This window comes from Geotrypetes seraphini, chromosome 9 (genome assembly GCF_902459505.1).
Source record: "Geotrypetes seraphini chromosome 9, aGeoSer1.1, whole genome shotgun sequence".
In the NCBI taxonomy this organism is placed as follows: Eukaryota; Metazoa; Chordata; class Amphibia; order Gymnophiona; family Dermophiidae; genus Geotrypetes; species Geotrypetes seraphini.
This window is the reverse complement of record NC_047092.1, coordinates 21,402,848-21,425,059: the sequence shown is the minus strand read 5'-3', so window position 1 is coordinate 21,425,059 and position 22,212 is coordinate 21,402,848. Positions and strand designations below refer to the sequence as shown.

The 22,212-nt window shown below is 40.9% G+C and overlaps 1 protein-coding gene across 7 annotated transcripts in view; it reads left to right on the top strand.

Annotated features, from left to right (window-relative positions):
* SBF1 (SET binding factor 1) overlaps nt 1–22,212 on the top strand; it is a 224,205-nt gene that overhangs the window by 132,041 nt on the left and 69,952 nt on the right. For all 7 annotated transcript variants that reach the window (XM_033957864.1, XM_033957863.1, XM_033957861.1 and 4 more), the window contains exons 14-15: nt 1,115–1,319; nt 21,729–21,841. In XM_033957864.1, coding sequence (XP_033813755.1) covers nt 1,115–1,319; nt 21,729–21,841 — 318 coding nt within the window. The remainder of the gene's footprint in view (nt 1–1,114; nt 1,320–21,728; nt 21,842–22,212) is intronic.

Genomic DNA, 22,212 nt, shown 5'->3' with positions numbered 1-22,212 from the left:
TGGAGGTTGTCAGAGTCCCAACAAAAAAATTCTAATCTCAGAAATTTAACCTTGGCTTTCCCACTGTTAATAAAAACTATGGCCAATTTCTGTCGATCCTTTCTGTTCGTAAAAGTTTGGAATGACCTTCCTTCTACAGTCAGACTTCTCCCTCATCAACTTTTCATAAAGTACTGAAGACATGCTTATTTCAGAAATTTATTATTGACTCCTCTTCTTCAAGCTAATGACTATAGAAGATAAAGGTTTGTAGGGATGAATTGGTATATAAAACCAAAGATTAGATTAGATTAGAAAGGGTTGGTGGGAAAAGCAGGATTTGAACCTTGGCTCCTCTGATCCATAACCTGCTTCTCAAACCACAAAGCTACCTCTCCTATTAGTCTATAGCAGGGGTAGGGAACTCCAGTCCTCGAGTTGGGTTTTCAGGATTTCCCCAATGAATATGCATGAGATCTATTTGCATGCACTGCTTTCAATGCATATTCATTGGGGAAAATCTGAAAACCCAACTGGAAAACGGCTCTCGAGGACCGGAGTTCCCTATCCCTGGTCTATAGGGAGACACTTTTCATTGTTATCCTTCTGAATTGTGGCTAGGTGGGAACTAAGAGAAAGTATAGAGATGTTGTGGTAGAATTTTATTTAATTCTACATCGGTGGTTCCCAACCCTGTCCTGGAGGACCACCAGCCAGTCAGGTTTTCAGGATAGCCCTAATGAATATGCAGATTTGCATGCCTGTCACCTCCATTATATTCAAATCTCTCTCATGCATATTCATTAGGGTTATCCCAAAAACCGGACTGGCTGGTGGTCCTCCAGGACAGGGTTGGGAACCATTGTCCTACATCATGCATTATCACCTGTCCTCAAAATATACCTGTTACAGGTACTTAACATGTTACTTAACATGCATTGTAATACAATTGGCTTACAAATCATCAGTTACTAAAGAGAGCCATGATAAATTGCTATTGATGCTAGATAACCCCCCACCCAAAAAAAAAAAAGCATAGAACCTTGAAGCAAAATATTGGCTAACGTACTAGACAGAAGTAAATAATGGAAATTGAGGCTAGTTTCAATGTAACCTGGGTATGTTCTGGATGTAGGAAAACCCATATCCTGCAGTCACAATGCACAAGGTGCAGAAGCCCACGGAAGGTTGCCATCTGCGCTTACATCAGAGGCGGTTTCCCCATTTGGATGAAGGGACTGTGCAATGGATCATTGACCAGGCCACTGCCAAACTCCAGAATGCACCTCCTGCTGTCAAGGTGGAAAAAAAGTGTATGGTGCCATCCGGACCACCTATTGGTATGTTAAGTTGCTTCCTAGGATGTCGCATTGCAGTGTTTTTATGATAGCCTGCCTAGATGGGCATGAGATGTGTCTTTCTTGAATTTAAATGGTCTGATGAATATCTTCAAATTAGCTGCCTCAGAGGAGAGCATTCATTTTTGGATGCTCAGTGGTCATCCTAATAGAGATTTGCATTGGTAAAATGTTCTTGTATTGTTCTAGTTTGTTAATCAAAACCTAATTAAATAAAATCACGTAACTGCTGTGATAATGCAGAGGAAAGAGAAAAACAGTTTTTATAGTAAATTCTGTACAACAGTGAAAAATCCTTCCTGTTTCTATTTGAATATAGAGGTCAGTTGAAATTCATGGATTATTAAATTTTCTAATTATCTAACAAAATCATACTCGCCAGTGATTTTTTCCCCCCATTATCCCAAAATGAGAGGCCCCTGCCCACAAAGGCCCACTCATAGTTACACTACTGACAGGTGATGTCACTATAAAGCTTAAGTTCTCTGCCTCCATATGCTGGTATTGTCTTTCCCTGAAAATAAGACAGTGTCTTATATTAATTTTGGGCCCCAAAAATGCACTAGGTCTTATTTTCGGAGTATGCACCTGATCATCTCTCCCTTCCTCTCCTTTACCCCAATTCTTCCTCTTTCCTTTCTGTCCCCCACATGTGCAGCACCTTTCCTTCCCTCTCTCCCATCCCTCGTGCAGCATAACTCTTTCCCAGCTTCTATCCCTCCCTCCCATCCCTTGTGAAATCCCCGACGGATAAGGCCGAAGCAGCCTGTTTAGAGTGCTGCTGGCCCGACGCTGCTTTGGATGGAGGTAGGGCTCTCTCACGGTCGGCGGGGATGGAAGGATGGAGGGTCAGTAGGGGTTCGGCTGCGCGAGAGGTGGGGGGGGGTGCTCAAGGGTTCGGCTGCACAAGGGATGGGAGGGAGGGAAGGATAGAAACTGGGCAAAGCCCTGAACTGGTTTAGTAGGAATCAAAGAAAGGAAATTAGCAGGTAAAGACAAATTTCACCTTTAGGTTCATGCATTCAGTGGAGAGTAAGGCAGAAACCCTTAGTATTTAAAATAAAGATAGATGCACAGCTGAAATGTAATGTAATTGTAATGTAATTTATCCCAGGACAAGCAGGCAGCATATTCTTAACACATGGGTGACGTCACCGACGGAGCCCTCGGTACGGACCTTTTAACTAGAAGTTTCTAGTTGGCCGCACCGCGCGTGCGCGAGTGCCTTCCCGCCCGACGGAGGAGTGCGTGGTCCCCAGTTTCTTCGTTTCCGCGGAGCGAAGAAGACGCGTGTATTTTTTCAACGGCCGTTGAAATCACTTTTTCGCCTTCCCGCTCGCGTTTTTTTCCTAATTTTTTCTCTCTTTACCTTCGGGTTTACTTTTTCTTTGATTTGCAAAAAAAAAAAAAAAAAAAAAAAAAAAACTTTCATTTTTCCTTTTTCTTTCGTTTTTGCCCCGGCGGGGCCTGTTGCCATTATACAGGCCTCGGACTTCGATTTTGCGGAGGCTATCTTCCCCTTCATGCCCCCGCAGGTCGGTTTTAAGAAGTGCCAGCGGTGTGCACGCCCGATCTCCGTTTCTGACCCACACAATTGGTGTTTGCAGTGTCTGGGTCCGGAGCATCGGGCAGACTCCTGCACCCGCTGTGCCACTCTGCAAAAACGAACGCTTAAAAACCGAAGAATCCAACAAACTCTTCTTTTCGGCACCGAGTCGGCGATGGACTCCTCGACATCGACAGCGGTACCACAGAAATCGGCACCGTCTACTTCGACACCGCCCGACCCCACATCGGCGTCTCTGGCGCCAGGTAAGCCGGCTAAGAAGCCTTCCTCTTCCCTCGAGCGCCCTCCAGCTACGGTGGCGACACCGTCCCTACCGGCATCGCACCGGTCCCGCAAACGCTCCGCCCCGATATCGGTGAGTGCCTCGTCATCGGCCTCCTCATCGCCGGGGCGTGGAGCGGCATCCAAGGAACCGAAGAAAAAGAAAGCGGTTCCGATGCCACCCCTAGATGACCGTATCTCGGTCATTCTCAAAGCTCAGCTTCAGGAACAGTTGAAGAAACAACTTGAACAGCTGTTACCCTCTATCCTGGCACCGCTCCTTCCGGTACCAGACCGGCCCGAGCCCCGCACCGAGCCCCCGGTGTCCACTCCTTCGGTACCGGTAAACACCTCTATGCCGATCCTTTCGGCTCAACAACTTCACGCCGATCCGGTGGTTCATTCTCAGACCAATGTGGATCCTTCTCGGCACCAGGTGGTACGGCATTCTTCTCGGGACCGAGAACGACGCCGATCGTCCTCCCCTGGTACCGTTTCAGTGCGCTCTGGTAAGTCTTTGTCCAAGACTCGCCACACCGCGCCCTCCACCCCGGTGTCTCGACATGCACCAGAGGTCAGAGACCCTGATTTGTGGGAGGAGACTCCCCTCGGTACCGAGGAGGATCCCTCCTCATCTGATGAGGAACCATCGGCACCCGATGCCACCTCTAAACCGGAGCAGTCCTCATTCACTAAATTTCTGAGAGAAATGTCTGCTGCCCTATCCCTTCCACTAGAATCTGACTCGAAAAAGTCTCAAGCCTTTCTAGAGGCTTTAGATTTTGAGCAACCTCCTAAGGAGTTCCTCAAGCTTCCCGTACATGACATCCTACGGGAAACGTTCTACAAGAACTTGGAAACTCCCCTCACGGTACCGGGAGCCCCCCGTAAGCTGGACAACCTTTACCGGGTCATCCCTATACCTGGATTTGACAAATCTCAATTGCCCCATGAGTCCCTTTTAGTGGAATCCACTTTGAAAAAGACCCAGGGCTCCAGTGTCTATGCCTCTACCCCTCCTGGCAGAGAAGGTAAGACCATGGACAAATTTGGCAAGAGGCTTTACCAAAATGCCATGCTGGCCAACAGGGCAAACAACTACTCCTTCCATTTTTCTTTCTACCTAAAACACTTGGTCCAACAACTGTCTACCCTTCAGAAGTACCTTCCTGAGCGCAAGGTCCCGCTATTCCAACAACACATCTCTGGTCTTCTCCAGATGCGAAAATACATGGTCCGCTCAATATATGACTCCTTCGAGCTCACCTCTCGGGCCTCTGCCATGGCTGTAGCCATGCGTCGACTAGCCTGGCTCAGAGTCTCCGACCTGGACGTCAACCACCAGGATCGTTTGGCCAACGCCCCCTGTCTCGGGGATGAACTCTTTGGAGAGTCCCTGGATTCCACCACCCAGAAACTCTCGGCCCATGAGACCAGGTGGGACACCTTGATCAAGCCAAAAAAGAAGGCTCCGCCTGCTCGACCCTATCGGCCTCAATCTTCTTACCAGCGGAGGTTCTCAGCCAGGCCACTCAATCCGCCCCCCCCAACAATCTCGGCGACCTCGTCAACAGCAGCACCATGCCCAGGCTCGATCTCAGGCCACTCAACCCTCTAAGCCGCCTCAGCCTGCTAAACAGTCTCAGCCCTTTTGACTCTTCTCTCCAGGGCATAGCCAGTCATCCTCCCTCACTGCCTCTTCCACAGCCTATCGGGGGTCGTCTCACCATTTTCTCCAGCCGTTGGGAAGTCATCACGTCGGACCAGTGGGTCCTCAACATCATCCGCCACGGCTACTCTCTCAACTTCCAGACTCTTCCACCAGACAACCTTCCCGTAGAGTCTGCTTCACACTCATCTCAAACCCCCCTCCTCCTGAGGGAAGTTCAATCCCTCCTCCTTCTCAATGCCATCGAAGAAGTACCTCCAGATCAAAGGGGTCAGGGATTCTACTCCCGCTACTTCCTGGTTCCCAAAAAGACGGGAGACCTCCGTCCCATTCTCGATCTAAGGGATCTCAACAAGTGTCTGGTCAAGGAGAAGTTCAGAATGCTCTCCCTTGCCACGCTTTACCCTCTTCTTTCTCAACACGACTGGCTATGTTCCCTGGACCTCAAAGAGGCCTACACTCACATCTCCATCAATCAGAGTTCTCGCCGCTACCTGCGGTTCCAGGTACTGCACCACCACTATCAGTACAAGGTGCTACCGTTCGGCCTCGCTTCCTCCCCCAGGGTCTTCACCAAGTGCCTTATAGTGGTAGCGGCCTTCCTCAGGTCTCACAACCTCCAGGTGTTCCCCTACTTGGACGATTGGTTGGTGAAAGCACCTTCATCTCAACTCGTGCTACAAGCTACTCATCACACCATCTCTCTCCTCCACCTCCTGGGGTTCGAGATCAACTACCCCAAGTCGCATCTGCTTCCCACCCAGCGACTTCAATTCATTGGAGCAGTTCTGGACACCACGCTGATGAGGGCCTTTCTCCCCTCCGATCGCCAGCGGACCCTGCTCCATCTCTGCCGTCAGGTGCTCATGCATCCCTCCATTCCTGCCCGACAGATGATGGTCCTCCTGGGTCACATGGCCTCGACGGTGCATGTCCTTCCTCTGGCACGTCTCCACCTTCGTACGCCTCAGTGGACTCTCGCCACCCAATGGTCACAGACTTCGGATCTTCTTTCTCATCCCGTCTCTGTGACATCATCTCTTCAGCAATCTCTCCAATGGTGGTTGAACTCCTCAAATCTTTCCAGGGGTCTACTCTTTCATCTGCCCCCCCACTCTATGATCATCACCACAGATGCGTCCCCCTACGCGTGGGGAGCTCACCTGGGAGATCTACGCACCCAGGGACTTTGGACCCCACAGGAGCGTCGTCATCACATCAATTTCCTGGAACTCAGAGCCATGTTCTACGCCCTCAAGGCTTTCCAACATCTTCTCTGCCCTCAAGTCCTCCTCCTGTGCACAGACAATCAAGTCGCCATGTACTACATAAACAAGCAAGGCGGCACCGGATCTCGCCCCCTTTGTTTGGAGGCTCTGCGCATCTGGACCTGGGCCACGGACCGCAATCTCTTTCTCAGGGCGGTCTATATCCAGGGCGAACAGAACTCTCTGGCCGACAATCTCAGCCGCATCCTTCAACCTCACGAGTGGACGTTGGACCCTCCGACTCTGCTATCCATCTTTGCTCGATGGGGCACTCCGCAGGTGGACCTCTTTGCAGCACCTCACAATCATCAGCTGCCCCAATTCTGTTCCAGACTCTTCTCTCCTCACCGTCTGGCTCCGGATGCATTCCTGCTCGATTGGAGGGATCGGTTCCTGTATGCCTTCCCTCCACTTCCTCTGATGTTGCGGACCTTGTCCAAACTCCGCAAGGATCACGCCACCATGATTCTTATCGCCCCTCGGTGGCCTCGCCAACACTGGTTCTCACTCCTGCTCCAACTCAGCTCCAGGGAACCCATTCTACTTCCTGTGTTTCCTACTCTACTTACGCAGCAGCATCAGTCTCTACTGCATCCCAATCTGTCTTCGCTCCACCTGACAGCTTGGTTTCTCTCGGGCTGACCTCTCCAGAGAATCTATCTCAACCGGTCCGCCTCATTTTGGACGCCTCCAGGAAACCGGCCACTCTCCAATGTTACCATCAGAAGTGGACCAGATTCTCCTCGTGGTGTCTCCGGCATCGTCAGGAACCCACCTCCTTAGCGGTGGAAACTGTCTTGGAATATTTGCTCTCACTGTCCAATGCTGGCCTCAAAACTACCTCCATCAGAGTCCACCTCAGTGCCATCACTGCGTTTCATGAGCCTATTCTCGGAAAACCCCTCACGGCTCATCCTCTGGTTTCCAGATTTATGAGAGGGCTCTTCAATCTCAAACCGCCTCTCAAACCTCCTCCTGTCGTCTGGGACCTGAATGTGGTTCTCTCAGCCCTCATGAAACCTCCGTTTGAGCCTCTTGCCACAACTTCGCTCAGGCTTCTTACCTGGAAGGTGCTTTTCCTAATTGCCATCACCTCTGCCAGGAGGGTTAGCGAACTGCATGCACTGGTTGCCGACCCACCTTTCACTGTTTTTCACCATGACAAGGTTGTTCTGCGTACCCACCCTAAATTCCTTCCCAAGGTGGTTTCGGCTTTTCACCTTAACCAGTCCATTGTGCTGCCCGTCTTCTTCCCTAAGCCTCACTCGCATCCTGGGGAACAGGCGTTGCACACGCTGGATTGTAAGCGTGCCCTTGCTTACTATCTTGATCGTACCAGAGCTCACCGGACATCCCCTCAGCTCTTTTTGTCTTTCGATCCCAACCGTTTGGGTCGTCCTGTCTCCAAACGGACACTTTCCAATTGGCTTGCTGCCTGTATTGCTTTCTGCTACGCTCGGGCCGGTCTCTCACTGGATGGAACTGTCACGGCCCACAGGGTCCGAGCTATGGCTGCTTCTGTAGCTTTCCTCCGCTCCACGCCCATCGAGGAAATCTGCAAGGCGGCCACTTGGTCCTCAGTTCACACATTCACTACTCACTATTGTCTGGACGCATTCTCCAGACGGGATGGACACTTCGGCCAATCTGTGTTACAAAATTTATTTCCCTAATGGCCAACCATCCCACCTCCCTCTTTGTTAGCTTGGAGATCACCCATGTGTTAAGAATATGCTGCCTGCTTGTCCTGGGATAAAGCACAGTTACTTACCGTAACAGGTGTTATCCAGGGACAGCAGGCAGATATTCTTACGTCCCACCCACCTCCCCGGGTTGGCTTCTTAGCTGGCTTATACTAACTGGGGACCACGCACTCCTCCGTCGGGCGGGAAGGCACTCGCGCACGCGCGGTGCGGCCAACTAGAAACTTCTAGTTAAAAGGTCCGTACCGAGGGCTCCGTCGGTGACGTCACCCATGTGTTAAGAATATCTGCCTGCTGTCCCTGGATAACACCTGTTACGGTAAGTAACTGTGCTTTATTTCTTATATACCGCTAAACTCCGTTAGGATTCTAAGCAGTTTACAGAAAAATAGACAATAGGGTACATTAAAATTATAATTAAAATAGGTACTTAGAAATTCCCTTACTGTCCCGAAGGCTCACAATCTAACTAAAGTACCTGGAAAAATGACAATTAGTAGAGTAATGAAGAAATAAAATAGAGATAGATGAGAAAAAATAAGAAAATAAACATTCTAATAAGACTACAATGATCTAAAGGACTTTGAAAGGTTGAAAAAAGAGGGGAGATAGGAAATGGAAGCATTTTTAAAAAAAAATAGCACATTAGAAAAAATAATAAAATTTAAGTGGCATTCCTACGGTGTCTGATTGGAGAAACTGTTTTCATCAGTTGATGAAGTTTGAGATCTCATCCCAACTGGTATTCATCTGCCCCTGAGTTAGCTGTTTGACAAAACATGACCATTTTGGACAACCTTGTTTAGATCTGGGAATTAAAAGTGGCAAATAAAGACCGTGCTTTTCATACAGTCTGCGTCTCTTTTCTTCTCCATGTTGGATTTTGTGGACCATTTACCTTGTTTTCACTCCTTTTTAATTCTTCCATGTTCTAAGCTGAAGAATCCTCAGTAACCTTGCCCGGGGCAGTAGTGGTTCAGTTTGCTAATCCATTCTTGCACCAGGTGTATGGGGACCTAACATACTCGCCATCCTTAAGCAAGTCCCACAAGGCATCCCATAATGAACCAAGAGCCATAATACCTGGATTTGCTAAGAGTGCACTTTCATAGAAAGAAGCTCCATCAGGGGCGTGGCTTAACGCGAGCACGAATGGAGGTGTGATCGCGACGCTCCTCATCACTAGGCAACTATTAATGAAAATTAACCCCATATTACAGAATTTTATCAAAAAAAAAATAAATTCCTACGATCCTGAAGTTATGATGGACTAAGGTTGACTTTCTTCGCTGAGACGGAAGAGACGCCTGGGAGGTGAAAAACCAAGCAGCAAAGGTGCCGTTTTTTGTGTCTTGAGCAGTGCTGTGTGGAAGGCTGGAGACCGACGGGATTGAAACTGGTGGTGAACTGCCTAGCGACAAGGAGAGAATTTTCCTCTTTATAAATAATTTATATGGTGGGCTGGTTCCTGTCAGTCAGCGGTTTTGAAGTGTGCCCTCCTCTGCCGGTGATGAGGCGAGGTCTGGTATGTGTGTGAAATAAACTTGAAACTTTTCCCTTGCTGCTAATCTTTAAAAAACAAGAATTGTGAATGATTAGTATTAATATTGATCTCCTCTGCTGAAAATGAGACGGATTCTGATATAGGAGAATCAAGGGTGGGATTGCCGGTTTTTTGTTCAGCGCTAGAGCAGTGCGGCTTCGGCGGCAACTGACAAAAAAGACCTGAAGGGAAAAGAAAGAAAAACTGCTGGTTTTCATTGTTTTTATTATTGGATTCACTTTTCTGTTGATGTGGCACGGTAATAAGAAAAGATGTTGAAGTTTTAAACTGTCTAAAAGATTGATAAATAGAGGAAAACATCTATCTCATTATGAGGCAATTGTCAGTTTGACTTATAAATACTATGACAGTTTGAAATAGCTCTCTCCTGACGGTACTGAGTTGGAATCCTGAGAGAGATCAATTAATCCTCAGATTGAAGCAGTTTCTTGAGACATAAAATCAAGACACTTTAAAGGGAAGAACATTGAATATTACATTTAATTAATAAACAGAAAAGTTTTCACTTCAGACTGATTGGGATAGAGGGCTGCCTGTCAAAGATAAAAAATGACAGTTTGATATAGCCCTCTCCTGTTTAATGTCAAAGCAAAGACTGAGGAAAAAAAAATATTTCTTCTGTGCTGAATAACATAGTGTTGAATTTCTGCTGTTTGAAGTCAGAATCAAATTCTGAGAGAGAAAGACTTAAGAAAAAGGGGAAAAGGATCTCTTTTGTTGATTATTATCAAAGAAATTTTTATTCTGACCAGCTATATTGAAACCAAAAAAAAAAGGAAAAAAGATTATTCTTTGATAAAAAAGGGGATTAATAAAAAAAAAAAAAAAAATTGAGAGAGAGGAATACATGCATTTTCTCTCAATAATTAAGTGCCGAAGCGCTGAAGACAAATAAATATCAGCTTATTAAAATAAATACTGAATTGAACATTACTTTCCTCTGACAAAGCTGCGATTGGGCTTGTGAGAGAGGAGACAGAGAAAAGGTTCAACGGAACTTTAAAAAACTGAAACAGCAAGATATTGAGGAAATTGAGAGACGCTGAGAAAAAACAGAAGAAAATTGCTTAAAATTGGTCAAAATAGGAAAAATAACTCTAAAAAAGTGTTGCTCTCCTCAATCAGGGCTGCGATTGGGCTTGTGAGAGGAGAAAAAAAAAAAAAAAAGAGTTCCCCTAATTCAATGAAAAAGTGAAAGTGAGAAAAGAATTTTCAAACTGACATAGGTAAAGGAAAAAGAAAAGAGCTTAAAAAGAAAAATATCTACTTCAAAAGATAGAACAAAATCTTGGAAGAAAAGAGATTAAAAACCTAAGAATACCAAATCTAAAAGACTAAATACAAGAAATAAGAATAACAAAGAAAAAGAAAACAACAACATGACAAGTACCAGACAAAACAAAAATGAGGCTGGTACATCTGCAAAAAGACAGAAACAAGAACAAATAACACCAAGTAAAATACCACTTCCTATCGAAGAATCAGACACATTAAGCAAAGCTGAAGTCATGGAAGAATTAAAACAAATCAAACAAATGCTTAAAGAAACTATAACTAATATGTCTGAAATGAAAGAAGAAATTTTAAATATACATAGACAAATGGAAGTTAACAACAAAAGAACAACTGAACTAGAATCAAAAATGGAAAATATAGAATGTGAATCAAAAAGATGTAAAAACGACAGCCTGGAATTAAATAAATTAAAAGATCAACTTGAGGATTACGAGAATAGAGGAAGAAGAAAGAACATCAAACTCTTTGGAATACAAGAAAATCTAGAGGGAAAAAATACTATCCTTTTCCTTGAAAATTTAATTCCAAAAATTCTACAATTAGACTTGAAACAACCAATTGAAATTGAAAGGGCGCATAGAATCCCAATAAAAAATCTAGAAAATAAAAACAGACCAAGACCAATCATTTTCAAAATGTTGAGATACCAACAAGCACTAGAGATACTAAATGCTGCAAAAAAAGATAAAAACTTAAATTATAAAGGATCAAGATTATGGTTTTTACCAGACTTCGCCAAAAACACAGCAACAAAAAGGAAAAAACTACTAGACATGAGACCTCTGCTCAAAGAAAAAGGATTTAAATATGGTCTATACTACCCGGCGAAAATGAGAGTGTCATCTGGAGACAAGTCCTTATATTTTGAGGATCCCGAAAAACTAAAAGAGTTTCTCTCTAAACCAGAACCTATGATATATTAACATAATATATTAAGAAGGTTTTGAAGACTCTATGAAAAATTAGAAAATATAACATATCGAAATATTTGAAGAAATGGAGGAAAACAATACAAAGAAAAGACAATAATAATTATATGAAAGAAAGAACAGAATATAGGAGAATTATTAAATAATACACTACATATATGTTTAAAATAATTATATGTTGAAATCATAACACTAAGGAAATACAAATTAACATATTGTTAAATGGAAAATGATACATTAATAAAATGTTATGGAAAATGATTAAATATATATAAAAAAAAAACAATATAGATAGATAGAAGGGAAATTTGTTTAAACAATTGAATATTGATTGCCTGGAATGGGGAGAATGTTAGGATTACAGTTCCAATGTGTATCCTTAAGCAGCCAATATATTGGGTGGGAAAGGGAGGGATAAGGAGAATATTTATTAGAATAATTAAGGGAGATACATTAGGGTTAAATATGTGTGTCGTGAAGAAAATTTTTTGGATATTAAATATGAAAGAGGAGAGGAAGAATAAGATAATGAAAAGTATTAAAATATATAATGTCTTTTAAAATATATTCTATTAATGTCAATGGCCTGAATCACGTAATTAAAAGGAAAAAAATATTAACATTTTTAAAAAAACAAAATGCAGATATTTACTGTCTGCAAGAGACCCATCTTAATATGAAGGAATCACAGAAACTATCAGGTGGATGGATAAAAGAATGTTTTTTTGCTCCAGCAGTGGGCAAAAAAGCAGGGGTTGCAATCCTTATAAACAAAAAATGTATGGCCAATATAAAGGTAAAAAATTCAGATCCACATGGTAGATGGATACATATCGATATAGGTATGGGAAATGATACCCTGACGTTATTTAATATATATGCCCCTAATTCGAATCAATCAGAATTTTTCAAAAAGCTACAAAATATGTTATTACCACTGGCTGCCTCTAATTTAGTGGTGGCTGGAGATTTTAATGCTGTAATGGATCCATTATTGGATAAAAAACCAGGTAAAAATATTAAATCTTTAGGTCTAGATAATTTAGTTCGATCATGTGATTTGAAAGATATATGGCGTATTCTTCATTTTAATGATCAGGAGTATTCATTTTGTTCACAGGTTCATAAATCATTTTCAAGAATAGATTATATTTTTGTTTCAACAAATAAAGTGCAACAAGTGATTAAAGCCTCCATTGATCCTATTATCATTTCGGATCATGCGGGAATATGGATAGAATTACAATTAGATCAATTAGAAAATAATAGACCTCTTTGGAGATTTGATAATGCATTGCTTGTGGATGACAAATTTTTGGAAAATTTTAAAACACAAATTAATGAATTTTTTCAAATAAATTTAGTGGAAGATACATCTATAGAGAATGTATGGGATGCATTTAAAGCAACTATGAGGGGTAATATCATATCATATTCAGCTTTTATTAGGAAACAAATTAAAAAACAATATATAGAATTAGAAAAAGAAATAAAAATATTAGAAGCTAAATTGATAAGTAAATGGGAATATGAAGTTTTGCAAGCTCTTTTGAAAGTAAAAGGTAAATATAATGAATTAACATCAAAAATGATAAGAAAAGATTTGTTTTCCAAACAAACGATGTATTATGGAAATTCTAATAAGGCGGGAAAATTATTAGCAAATTATCTTAAGGCAAAAAAAAGGAGAACTAATATTAATGGAATAAAAGATGATAATGGTATAATAACAAATCAAACAAATATAATATTAAAACAATTTTTAAATTTTTATAAGGATCTATATTCTTCTGAACCTTATTTGGAGAAACAAAAAGATGGAAAAAAATTTTTAGATTTAATAAATGGACCTAAGATTCCTGATCATATAAAACGAAGTTTAGAAGAACCTATATCATTAAAAGAATTAGAAACAGCATTGAGATCTCTTAGAGTTGGATCCGCTCCAGGTGGTGATGGTTACACAGTAGAATTTTATAAAACATTTCAAAATATCCTCTCCCCACATTTATTAAAATTATATCAGACACAACTTATAAAAGGTAATATAAAAGGTACTATGGCTGAATCAATAATAATTGTTTTGCCTAAGCCAAATAAAGATCCTACTTTGGTTTCAGACTACAGGCCTATATCTTTGATAAACGTTGATAATAAACTTTTGGCGAAAATTTTGGCTTTGAGATTAGCCAAAGCTCTCCCACATATTATAGATATGCATCAAACGGGTTTCGTTGCTAAAAGACATTCCTCCAATAACTCTAGACTATTATTTCACATGCTAAACTTATCAAAAAAAATGGATGAACCGGCTTTTACAGTTTCATTAGATGCTGAGAAAGCATTTGATAGGGTAGAATGGAATTTTATATATCAGGCTTTAGAATGGTTTGGTATAGGTTCTGGATTTATACAAATGGTAAAAACATTGTATAGCTTCCCGATTGCAAGATTAAATATTAATAATAAGATATCTGATGGTTTTCAATTGCAGAGGGGAGTTAGACAAGGTTGTCCTTTATCTCCTTTGTTATTTGATGTTGTATTAGAACCCTTATTGTTAGCAATACAGCAAACGAGGGAGATACAAGGAATTCCATATTCAGATATGGAATATAAAATTTCGGCTTATGCTGATGATATTTTGCTTTATTTGAGAAATCCAGAGTCTACCTTATCTTCTTTATTGGAATTAATTGATAAGTTTGGCAAATTTTCAGGTTATAAAATTAATTGGAATAAATCTGAAATTATACCCTTGAATGTTTACTGTGTAAAAGGATTATTTGATACTTTTCCATTCATATGGAAAGAAGAAGGATTTAAATATCTAGGCATTCAAGTTAAAAAAACAATTGAAGATACTGTAAAAGAAAATGAAAAATATGTATTAAAAAAAGTAACGGAGTTATGTGAACAATGGAACCCATTACATATATCTTGGTGGGGCAGAGTTCAAACTATTAAAATGATGATGTTGCCTGTGGTTTGCTACCAAATGAGTATGATACCTATTTATTTTCAGGGGTCCTTTTATAAGAAGCTTAATAGAATTTTAACTAAATTTCTTTGGCTTGGTAAAACACCTAGAATAGCTTTAGTAACCTTACAAAAATCAATTAAGGAGGGAGGGGTAAATTTTCCAAATTTCTATAGGTACCATCAAGCCTATATTCTACGTCAGGGTATGTATTGGATCCTCCCAGAACTTATAGATAATGCACCAGATTGGTTATATTTGGAATGGCGCCTTATGTTTCCCCTAAATTTAGTTCATTTACCAAGTATTAATATACCTAAAAGATACAGAGAAAATAAAATAATAATGGATACTTGGAAAACATTGAGATTTATTGATAAATTAACACCCATCCCAATATATAAATCAACTAATCAATCCATATGGATAAACTCCAAGATCAAAGTAGGCGGAGCTCAAATCCTTTGGAAGAACTGGATTATTGCAGGAATCAGATCTCTAGATGATATTATTTCAGAAGGTAAACTGCTGGATTTTTCACAATTGCAACATAGATTTGGTCTTAATAAAACACAAAGTTTTAAATGGTTGCAATTGAAGCAGGCCATTCAGGTTGGGTTCCCTGAATGGAAATCATTAAACAATCAATATAGTTTAAAGTTCTTATGCTTTAAAGCAGACTTCCTAGGACATCAAGCCGCATTGTGGTATAAATTAATATCTGGATATTTAATTAAAAAACCAAAAAATGGTCTAAGAGACATTTGGAGCATTGAGATTGGACATCAAATTAATGCATCTCAATGGCCACTAATTTGGTCTTGGAGAATGGGATGTACAGTGTCAGCGTCTATGAGACAAACATGGTTCTTTTTATTACATAGAGCTTTTTGGACCCCTACTCGTTTGCAAAAACTAGACAGTTCTAAGTCTAATAGATGCTGGCACTGTAATCTAGAACCAGGGACATTAGATCATTTATTATATCATTGTCCTTATATTAAAATTTTTTGGAATTCAATTTGGCCACAAATTAATAAATTAATGGAAAATCATATTGCAATATCATATGATACAATTTTATTTGGAACAATGATGAGAAAAAAAAGTCAAATTTCACCAGAAAATAATAAACTTTTATTAATTATGACAGGGGTTGCCATTCAACATATAACTAATAATTGGAAAAATTACAACAACCTAAACTACACATTTTGGTGGAATACAATATGCCATGTTTTTAAAATGGAAAGAACAATAGCAGTACAAAAGGGGACATATAATAAATTTATAAAAATATGGGGGCCATTGACAAAATACTGCAATGATTAAATAATAGAATACTTTTTCTTCTTTTCTTCTTTTAGAGATTTTCTTTTTTTTTTTTTTTACGACACACATATAGGGGGGATAAGGAAAACAATTTATATATAATATATTATAATATATGATACAAAATGTAACAAATGATTAAAAAATAATAGAAGGGTGGGGGGAGGGAAATTTATCCAGAATATATTGTAGTAGATATAAATATGTTATTGAATAATTATCAATTATATTCCAATATGTTGTATACTTTTATAAAATTTGAAAATATTATATTAAGGCAATAAAAGGGTGGGGGGAGGGTGAAGGGGAAAATCAAATTCAGACATACATTGTGTTAGATATAAAAGTGATACCATGCATATATCAAATGTATTTTATTATTATGTACACTTTTTGTAAAATTTGAAAATAAAAATATAATGAAAAAAAAAAAAAAGAAAGAAGCTCCATCAGCCGTAATACCTTCTGTTTTCCTCACTCCCCAGTGATGCTCCTCCACCAACACTAGCTTCAGTGGTTCCCAGTGAATAAAAGGCCTCCATACTCGCTTTAGAATTCAGTAGTATGCTTTCTCCACCTGTAGGACTGCAAGGACTGTTTTCTAGCCAAATTGATTGCTGCTGTGGACTAAGACATCTCTCTGAGCAGGCAAGGGCAGCCTCTCCATGCTCTGCATAATGAGATGCATAACTTGCCTCCGGCAGTATCAAAAAACCTGAGAATTTGGTAGACAGGACTCCATGGAACAAGTATTCTAAACTCCAGTAAGCATCAAGGCTTCTACAAGATCACCAAATCTAGTGAAAGTCCCCCCACAAACCTGTCCCATTGCCATATATCTGTTGGAGGCTTTTGGGGATATATATACCATCTATAACATACTTTTTAATTGTTTTCCACTAGGTTACTTGTGACAAAAACATTGGAGAGATATGTAAATACTTTTTCTTTTTCTACATTTTCACATGTCCACTTGCTTACAAAAGAGAGGTAACTCCTTCACAGTGTGGGCTTGAAATTAAAAAAGAAAAAGAAGTCTGCTCTTATCCATTTAGAGGCCAGAGCAACTACCGTATTTTCACGCATATAATGCGCGTGTTATACATGATTTTACAAACCATGCATAACCATGCGCGTTATACGCGTGAGCGCGTTGTACAAATTTTTTTTTACATAGTTCCCCCCCCCCCCCGACATCCGATTCATCACCCCGAAGGACCGCTCGCACCCCCACCCTGAAGGACCGCTCGTACCCCCACAACCTCCACCCCCTCCCCCTCCCACATGGAGAAGCTGCCTACCGTTGTTTCCGGATGCCAGTGAGCCCAGCTGCTTCCTCTGCCGGCGGTCTTGCCCCTTCTCTGAACTCTGCGCTGCGCTGCTTCCTCTTCCGACGGTCCCGCCCTTTCTCTGATGTCAGAGAAAGGGCGGGACCACCAGAAGAGGAAGCAGCTGGGCTCACTGGCATCCGGAAACAACGGTAGGCAGCTTCTCCATGCGGGAGGGGGGGGGGAGGCTGTGGGGGTGCGAGTGGTCCTTCGGAAAGGAGAGTCGGGGCGGGCGAGAGGAGAGTCGGGGCAGGCGAGTGGAGAGTCGGGTCGGCGAGAGGAGAGTCGGGGCAGCATGCGCGGTATACGCGTGTGCGCAGTATAGTAAAATTTTTTAACATAAATTTCTGTTCCCCGCATGCTATATCCGTGTGTGTGTTTTACACGGGTGCGCAGTATATGGGTGAAAATACGGTACTTCTCCTTAGAAGGTATATACAGAGAGATTCATCTGATGCTGGGCTAAGTGTTAGGTTCCTTCTCACCTACAACTTCAGTGAGTTGGGTCATGGTCTTTCTGTGGTACAACCAGAGCCGTTTACACTTATTATATTCAGATACTTTGTCCCTAGTGTGCTCATATTTTTTTTTGGTTTGTAAATTCTTTATTCATTTTTGCATGTTACAACAAGTGTAGCAGATAAACTCATATGAACTTAAAAATACACACTTGCTTAACTTTCATATAATACATTAAGTATAACATTTCATTACAAATTAATATTCTATAATATTTTGAATATTGTGCAATAAACCTAATATTTAAATTATTCTTATTAAATAGAAAAATCCTCCCCTCCCATCCCTCCCAACACAATATTACATACAAGTATCATTGCAATGAAACTCTTGATATAATCATATATTACTAAACTAAACTAAACCTTAAGTTTATATACCGCATCATCCCCACGGAAGTAGAGCTCGGCACGGTTTACAAGAACTTAAAATGAGAAAGGGTAGGAAAAGGTTTACATAAGTTTATAAATCGAGTGGGGAAAGTAAGGGAAAAGAAATTACATGTTAGAGAAGAGCCAGGTTTTTAGTTGCTTGCGGAATAAATGGATGGAGCTCAGGTTCCGCAGCGGGATAGTGAGGTCATTCCAGAGACCTGTGATTTTGAAAAGAAGTGATTTTATATATTATGAAATAACAAAAATAAAACCCACCCCTTTCCCCTCTAATCAAATATCTTATCTTGGGAAAAGTTAATCATTCATTACAAAAATCTGTTAATGGTCCCCAGATCTTCTGAAATTTACCAAAATATCCTTTTTGCGTTGCTATTGTACGTTCCATCTTGTATATATGGCATACAGAATTCCACCAAAAGTTGTAATTTAACCTGTCATATTTTTTCCAGTTGTATGTTATTTGTTGTGTGCTCATATTATAAGATTTTGTACCTGGTTAACGAAGGGTTAAGTGACTTGCCCAGAGGCACAAGGAATTGCAGTGGGAATTGAACCCAGTTCCCCATGTTCTCAGCTCCCCGTGTGCTAACTAACCATTAGGCTACTCTCCACTCCCACCCCACACATATATTTGTTTCATGGATGACCTGGTAGATAAGTGCATGAGCTAATCTAATCTACTATTTATGAGTCGCTTTATACCTAACTAGGTTCAAGGCGACATACAAATCAATGAAAATACACCATGTATTGACAAACACGAAAGTTAAGTAGACAGTAATTAAGAGGGAGAGAAATAGAACAAAGAGAGACTGTAAAGGGAGATTTGGGGTGGTACTAGAGGTACGAATAACATTGAGTGGAGTTATAATAATTGTTGAAGATATTGAGCTTTCTGTCAATTGTCAATGGAATATATTGTCCTGAAGAGGAGATCTTTTATTTTCTTCTGAAACCTAAGATTCTGCTTTGATAGATTTGGGGGGCTCATGGGGGATCGCGGCAGGAGAGATTGGGCATCTCTCCTGCCGCGATCATTGTGGGGGGAGGGGAGACTGTTCCAGGATTCTGTAACTGGTGTTGTTTATGACAGACGCCGGTTAGAGAATCCTGCTTTTAAGTGAAGGACTGGCCCTTCCTTTGCCTAAAAGGTCTTGTTTTGGGTGTTTGGGACTTGGGCAATTTTTTTTTGTCAGGAATGTGTTGTAAGGATACATGTAGTGGCAGTCTGGGTGATTAAACTATTGAGCGTAGAGGTAGGCCATTCTCAAAAAAAACCCCTTAATTTGGACTTTTTTTTGAGAATGGACATTTCCCTGCTGCGCCTAGGGACTTAGGCCAAAATGGGACTTAGGGCTAGATTCAGTAAGGACACCGATCGTGTCCCGAGCACTTTGCGACCCGATTTTCCTCCGACCCGATTCACTTTTATTTTCTTCCGAAACCTAAGATTCTGCTTTGATAGTTGCTGGGAGGCTGTTCCAATTCTTTGTGCCAATATAGGTGATGAATTTGTTTAAATATGTGCTTTTATTTAATTCCTTTTGGTGATGGAAGGATCAGGAGTTTCTTAATGTTTCTGGCTGAAATGGACCAGGAATTGATGAAAAGATTTATGAGAGGTTCTGCAGAGCTCGCATATAAGATGTGGTACATTGTGCATGATATTTTGAAGTTAATTCATGCAGGGATAGTGAGGACGAATCGGGGGAGAATCAGGAATAAGACCTAATCTAATCTAATCCTTAGGTTTGTATATCGCATCATCTCCACGTTCGTAGAGCTCGACACGGTTTACAGTAGGAGAAATAGGAAAGAATACAACAGAGGGTTAGAGGTAGAAGTGTGAAGAAAATTTAGAGGACTTGGGATGCCAAGATATAAGAGTTTCCTTGATTCCTAAGTTGGAGGGAGACTTACATTTTTTGAGAAAAGCCAGGTTTTCAGATGTTTGCGGAAAACTTGGAGAGAGCTCAAGTTCCAAAGAGGGGAGGTAAGGTTGTTCCAAAGCTCAGTGATTTTGAAGTGGAGGGAGGTCCCTAGCTTTCCTGTGTGGGAAATGCCTTTTAGCGAGGGGAAGGATAGTTTTAATTTGTGGGAGGATCTGGTGGTATTAGGGTTTGAGGCATTCCAAGAAAGAGGGATAAAGGGAGGGAGACCTGCATGAAAATGTAGGCAATGAAGGAGAATCAGGAGTAAGACCTGCATGAAAATGTAGGCGGAAGAAGGCACAAGCATAAGACCTGAATATATTGTAGGCGAAGACCCCTGAGAACCCCAAATAGTTATATTACTAAGAGAGACATTGTGCATATAAATTCAAACTTCTAAGCTGTCATTTTCCTCTCTGCCAGTAAGAGAGAGATTCACCTTTGCTCCAGAAACCAGCAGTCAGATCTCCTGACTGTGACATCACTGTTTTGGGACTTTTCAGAACAGTGCAGTACATGATAAGAAGACCTCCTAAGAAGTACTAGTAAAGGGCAGTGTAACTCAGGAAGGTGGGGGCATGCTCTCTGAAGTTATTAGCCTTAGTATTGGGAATGCATTTGTCAGGGAAATATAGAAAGGCCAGTTTTGGCACCAGATGACGTCACGTTTCAGCATGGCTCCATGATAAGTGCATAGACCATATAGCCAATAAAAATGATGAATGTGATGTAATCTGTAACTAGGTGATACCATAGGCTACTATAAATATTATGCCGACGGGTATAACAGAAAGAGGAGAGTGAGGAGTCAGACCCAAAAGAACATCGGATTGCTATTTCGTATGTATGTTATTCTTATAGCCAATATGCTATACTTTGCTATTTCAGGTGAGTTGCCTTTTGCTTATTGCTAATAAACCTTATAACTGTTACTGACACAAGATCTTTATTATGGGCTGATGATAAGATCTGCAGCCAATCTTATTAGGCAACCAGTGAAGACTTTTGTAATAAAGCGATATGGAGTCAAATTTTCTTAGTTTGAAGATAAGCTGTATTGCCGTGTTTTGAATTTCTTGTAGTTTGTGGATGAGAGCAGAATTTATGCCTGCATAGAGTGAGTTGCAGTAGTCTAATTGAGACAGTATCAGCGTTTGTGTTAGAATTGCGAAGTGATGCTTGTGGAAGAAAGGTCTGATCAGTCTGAGTTTTTTTCATACTGTGGAAGGTTGTTTTGTTTTTTGTTTTTTTGTAAGTTGGAGATTTGAGGTTCATAGGAAAGGGTATAGTCCAATGTGGTTCCAAGGATTTTGGAAGTTTTATCAATGTCTAGTTTGGTTCCTAAGGGTAGGATGATGGCTGTAGGGGCTGTTTGCAGAGGGCTGTGAAACTATAATACTTTTGTCTTTGTTGTGCTTCATCTTTCTTGTTAATAATTTACAATCCACATGAGCATGTTTCCTAATGCATGATATATGCTTTTAATGATTTAAAATACAATTACATTTTTAAAAAATTAATAATAGAATAAAGTCAGAAAGAAATGGCTATTAAATTAAGAAAAAAAAGGCTTTTTTTTGCAAGCAGATCTGTCTGAAGGCCCTGTGGTGAATAGAAGTAATTACTTTTTATTTCTCCTGATTTTCTAGCTGCTATTGTGGAGCGGAATGGCAGTGCCCTTGCCAACAGTGCCCGCAGGATGGAGGTGGTCAAGAACTGTATCTCCTATGTTTTTGAGAACAAGATGTTAGATGCTAAAAAGGTAATGCCATGTAAGTGGTGCAAGGTGTAATGCTGTTTTACTGGCTAGCCAGGAAGAGCAGTCTCCTCCTCCAGGGCCTGGCAGAAGATGTGTCCTTGGGATGCTCTCTTAGTACGCTCGTTGCTTAGCCATCACTCTGTTTTCTCTGATCTTACTTCCACCTAGAACCGTCTATTGGGACCAGAAGAGCAACCATTTTTTCAGTACTAGCCCCTCAACAGTGGAATAATTTGCCAATCTATTTACGTAACGAATCATCATTAGACAAATTTAAACGTAGCTTAAAGAGCTTCCTTTATAAAGATGCATTCAATATATAAACAGAACATTCTAATAAACATAACACCTAGTCCCCAAAGAATTAAACGAAT